Source organism: Onychomys torridus, chromosome 4 (assembly GCF_903995425.1).
Source record: "Onychomys torridus chromosome 4, mOncTor1.1, whole genome shotgun sequence".
NCBI lineage: Eukaryota > Metazoa > Chordata > Mammalia > Rodentia > Cricetidae > Onychomys > Onychomys torridus.
In genome coordinates, this window is record NC_050446.1 from 102931706 (window position 1) to 102936834 (window position 5129).

The 5129-nt window shown below is 49.9% G+C and overlaps 1 protein-coding gene across 1 annotated transcript; it reads left to right on the forward strand.

Moving 5' to 3' along the window:
* The first annotated feature begins 565 nt into the window (after positions 1 to 565).
* On the forward strand, positions 566 to 4938 carry LOC118581464 (speedy protein E4-like). The gene is made up of 9 exons (XM_036183598.1): positions 566 to 656; positions 838 to 939; positions 1119 to 1235; positions 1672 to 1788; positions 1968 to 2174; positions 3496 to 3554; positions 3969 to 4054; positions 4416 to 4590; positions 4879 to 4938. Exons 1-9 carry the CDS (start codon positions 566 to 568, stop codon positions 4936 to 4938), a joined length of 1014 nt encoding a protein of 337 aa, XP_036039491.1.
* The last annotated feature ends 191 nt before the right edge of the window (positions 4939 to 5129 follow it).

Genomic DNA, 5129 nt, shown 5'->3' on the forward strand with positions numbered 1-5129 from the left:
TGTGGGCCACATGGTTGTATGTTTAGGGAGGGTTAATTGCCTGTGAATTTCCAGAGGTTCATAGAGATATGGAAAAAGGTGATGACAGAGAACATAGGTATGTGAAGTCCTCCAGCTGACCCTATGGGAAGCATGACTGGTGCCCAGTAGTTATTCTTCCCAGTGGCACACCCACAGGAGCCTACCCACAGCCAAAGGACACACCCTAGGCAAGTCCAGAAATCACCTTCTCAAGTGTAAAGCAGATGAATTATAGTCCTTACTCACAGATTACAAGACTAAGCGGGGTTTCCTTTATGTACTGATTAAGTTCTCATTTTATAAGAAATCAAGAATGACAGGGAATAGCTCCATGTAGAGCACTTCCCAGCATTCCTGAAGCCCTAAGTTTAAGTCCCATCACCACAAAAGAAAAATTTTCCAGCTACTGTTAACTATGGAACCACTACTGCAACTTTTATGACTATTTTGTTTTAGAAAAAGAAATTTACAGGGCAACAGCCTGGGATTGGAATCAGGCTGAGCCCTTCCTTGGTTTGGAAACCAAAGAAGACAGGATTTCTTAATGTCTGCACCAGTCCCTTCAGACACAAGACCAAGGCTTCAGAACCCAATGAAAGGTCAAAAGAAAAAAGTACTTGTGAAAGCCAAGGCAGGTGTGTACGGCCCTTGGTGCTTTCCCCCTGGTCCCTAGACGAGTGAAGGATGACACAGCAAGACCACTGCCACTAGTCCCACCTTCCCCAACTGTTGAGTCAACTTCTACAGGGGTATATACGGCAGGGGTGTCCTGGTGAGTCCAAAGTCACTTCTTCTTTATATTTATACCTACCACAGAAAGAAGACCAGAGATGCCAACTGTCTCCCCAAAGGTGCCCTGCAAGCAGAATGATTCAGGGAACGAAGTGCCAGATGATAGAGTTTGCTTGGCAAAAAAAGGTGCATGGGAGCTCAGTTCTAAGCCACCTTTGTAGATAAGTGCATGTGGGGATCAGGAGCATTCCTGGGATATCTTCAGATGTTACATGCAGATTCCTCAATGTGTGTGAGAAGGGAAGAGCCCAACGCTGGCCAAGCACGTCCCTCTTGTGCTCACGTTGGGGTCTCTCCTCCTGCAGCTCCACAGGCCAGCAGCGTTTGGGCTTCCAGTGATGCTTCTGCAGGGGATGTGCCTGAGCAGACATCCAAGAGGAAGAGGGCACCGAGAAAAAGGAAACCAGAGAATATTGTCACTGGTATGTGTATGCACACCCCTTGACATTCATGTCCCAGGATGAGTGAAGCAGCATGGCCACTAGGCCTGGTCCCTCCCTCTTCCCAAACAGTCCTAAATCAGCTTCTAAAGGACCACAGAAAGGGGTGTCCTGGTGAGCCAGGACATCACTTCCTTGTTCACTCTTGTAGCTCTATCAGATAAAAGATCTACAAGTTCATTTGTCGCCATGGTGGTGTCCTGCAGGCAGAATGATCCAAGGGTAAAGGCACCAGAAATCAGCTGGTGCCTGGCAAAGAGCAGTGCAGAGTAACTCAATTTCTAGTCTCCTTTGTGGATGAGTGAAGCTCATTCCTCCCAGATTTCTTCAGATGTCACACGGAATTGTCAGACGGGAAGAACACAGCCATGTCCAGGTTGTCCCTCTTGTGGTCATGTAAGGTCTTCTCTTCCTACAGATCCAGGAGCTTGTATCATTGTTGCCTCCAGCAATGCCTCGGCAGGGGATGTCTCTGAGCAGCCAACCAAAAAGAAGAGAGGCCAGAAGACAAAGACACTGGCGGATGTCAAAGCAGGTATGTGCCCCATCATCCCTGGGCATTCTTGTCTCTGTATGAAGAGCCAGTTGCTCCCGAATGACTACTTGCTCCTCTGTCTACACAAGGTGATAAAACTCCTGAGTAATGGTCAGGAAGTTGCCAGAGTCCCCCTTGTGACCACATCCATGAGGACTGAGAAGCTTTTGTTCCCACAGCTGCCCAGGAGAGCAGCCTGCAGGCCTCAGGCCCAGCCACCTCTGAAGCTACCCCTGAAGCTGCCTCAGAGCTGAAGATCCCCAGGAGGAGGACGAAGAGGAGCATATGGACTGTGGACCGGATCGAGGGGACAAAACTCATAATAAACAAGAAGAGAAGACTCAGTTACCGACCTGAGGACCTTGAAGCCTTCTACCGACTTCTGGGTGGGTTCTCTGAACTGAGGACAGGACACTTGGGGCCAATTTTCAAAATTAGGTATAGGGAGCAGTGGTTCAGATTTCCCCACAGTGACCATGAGCCACCTGGTTATGTGGAGGTGTCTCCTAGGCTCACACATGTGTATGGAGGTAATGGTGCTTCTCTACTTACAGACCAACCCCACCACTAAGATGGTAGAGAAGGGAGATCAGCAAATGTCACTGGTCCCTGCTTTGGGGATACACTAGCAGAGAGACTCAAAAACAAAAAGCACCAAACATTTACAAAATGAAGATGCTATCAGCCCCCCATAGCTTCACAGGGGAGGTTCAGAAGGCCACGGCACCTAGGGGTAGGACAGGAAGAGACAGTAGAGGTCTGTGACACCAGTGAGGTACCAAAGGTCTCTCTGAGGTGAGTTTGGGCCATAGATCTGGGACCAAGTGCGGCAGGTTGGGAACAACACCCAGGCAAACCACCCAATACAACATGTACCAGTCACAGACAACAGTGTCCTCTGTTTTCAATGAATTAAACAGACCATATATGTTCAGTTCCTCGGTCTCCTCCGCCATGATTCCAGTGCTCAGTGCCTAGAGTGACTGTAGGATGCCATAGTGGAGGGCAGAGGAACAGAATGGTTAACATTTGAACACTATCAGACAGGGAGATTGCCCAGGACACATGCTGTGCAAGACCTAACTGCCTGGGCAGCTTTTGAAGGACATACAGAACCCCACAAGCACAAGTCTTAACTAGAAAATGGTGCCTCAGGGAAGGACCTCAAGGACAGATGAACTCCTATGGAGCAGGGGGAGCTGGTCACTACCTCAGAGAGAGAGGAGAGCCAGGGAAGAAGGGATGGAGGGAGGCTGTAAGCATGGAGCTACACACTCTCCATCTCTGTCCAAGGATTCAGTCATCACAGTAGGGATGTTTTCAGTCTCAATAACAGTAAATGGACAGATTGTGGGGTCATACGGCTTTAAGTCCACAACTAAGGTTTTGGCTGAAGTACAGTTTAGCAGTGAGAGCTATGTTAAATCCCTTTGGGGAAGAAAAGTATCAAAGGCCATCACGGACCAAGCTCAGGAATCAACAACAGCAAAGTTCAACATACAAACACAACATGGCTGTGCCAATGACAGGAACAAACTATGCTCCTGGTATGAAGGTTAAGACCTTCTTAAGAAAGGTCCTTCTTCATCACAGCTCAGTGGGAGAAGTCTGGAGGCCACACACTGCTCCCAAAGCTACACCCACAATCACACACTTGACCCACCAGATGGGAACTCCAAGTTCATCTCACGCTTGCTCTCTTTGCAGAGGATCCTGTGGTCCAGAACTTCTTGGCAGCAGACATTTTCTTCAGGGTGACTGACAAGGTACCTGTAACCTCAGATAGTCTACAGTCACAGCCCTCGGGGGATGGGCAGAAAGAGATGGTCTGGGAGTTGGGGATTTAGCTCAGTGGTAGAGTGCTTGCCTAGCAAGCACAAGACCCTGGGTTCGGTCCTCAGCTCTGGCAAAAAAAAAAAAAAAGATGGTCTGGGAGTCCAGGATAGCCCAGGGCTGCTCTCAAGAACAGATGCAGGAAAGACCTGCTGCCCATCCCTCGTATATCCCCCAAATTCCTTCTGGGTTTTATAATCGGCTCATATCTACAGAGCAAATGTATTCCAGCCCCTATTCTGTGTGTCATTGGAGTATAATGATCAGATGCAGAAGGTCCAGGCCCCACTGAGATTTCTTGCCCTACCCACTGCCTACCTTCCCTCACCAGCCCTCTGTCCATACAGTACCTGCTCTCCATGGTGGTGGAGTACTTTGGCCGACTTGGGCTGCCTGGACATCTCTACAACAGGATCCACTTCTTCCTGGCCCTGTGAGCATCTCCTGGGGACCAATCTGTCCAAATCCCATTCCTAAAACATTCCCATCACTCCACTGAGACTGAGTGGTGACCCTAAGCCACAGAATAGTTAAAACTGTCAAGGGACCAGGAGGGGAGAGAAGAGGGTCCTGACATCATGACAGTAGTTAAGAAGGAAAAAAGGGAAGTGTCCTTTTCCTAGGCTGAGAAGTAAATGGGTCCTGCAGGCTTTGGATCAAGGATGCCCTGGGGATGATCTAGACCAAGGTCACCCTACACAGCCTGCTTCCCCACTTTATCTCTAGAGCTACACACTCCCACTTGCATCTAAATGTCACAGTTAGGGACATGCACTTCTCCTTCCTTGTGGCAGCTACATCGCCTGTGACATGGAAGAAGATGACCCCATATCCAAGAGGAGCATCTTTCAATTCTTGCTGGGCAGAGACACATGGCAAGATTTGTACAAGGACTTCCAAAGGCTACAGAAGGAGTTCCTCCAAGTCATAGATTACCGAGCCTGGGTCACACGACAGGAGTGTGAAGAGGTCTGCCAGGGTTCATCCATAGGAGTAGATAGACACAGGGTTAGCCAGAGGAGTGGGTGGATGGGGTTCAGCCAGGAGAATATGGGTAGACAGGGTTCATCCAGGGGAGTGGGTAGACAGAGCTTAGCCTGGGGAGTGGGTAGATGGGGTTTACCCAGGAGAGTAGATAGACATGGTTCAGATAGGGGAGTAGGTAGACAGGGTTCAGCCCAGGGAGTGGGTGGGCAGGGTCCTGAGAAGAACAAGGACGGGCCGATTTCCTGGACTCACCTCTCCTCTCCCTTCCAGATCCAGAACCAGAACCCACACCACTGGGTCTGGAGCCGGGTGCGCCACAGCGCCCCTTAGCTTCCCAGGCCCAGGAACCACCAGCAGGGTCGTGGAGCATGGAACTGCACATGAGCCAGGTGAGTAGAGGGCCTGGCCAGGGGCTCCACATGCATGGGCTAGCTCTGTCCTCTGAGTCCTTGAAGATGTATTCTGGGCTGTGTAGACATGGGAGGGAGATCTGCTGTCTCCTATCTTGGAGTTTCCTCTTG

Coding starts and splice junctions, on each gene's coding strand:
- LOC118581464 (XM_036183598.1), top strand. CDS start 566: ATGTCTGCACCAGTCCCTTCAGACACAAGACCAAGGCTTCAGAACCCA. Junction 657..837: donor ACTTGTGAAAGCCAAGGCAG/GTGTGTACGGCC, acceptor TACCTACCACAG/AAAGAAGACCAGAGATGCCA. Junction 3,555..3,968: donor TCTTCAGGGTGACTGACAAG/GTACCTGTAACC, acceptor CTGTCCATACAG/TACCTGCTCTCCATGGTGGT.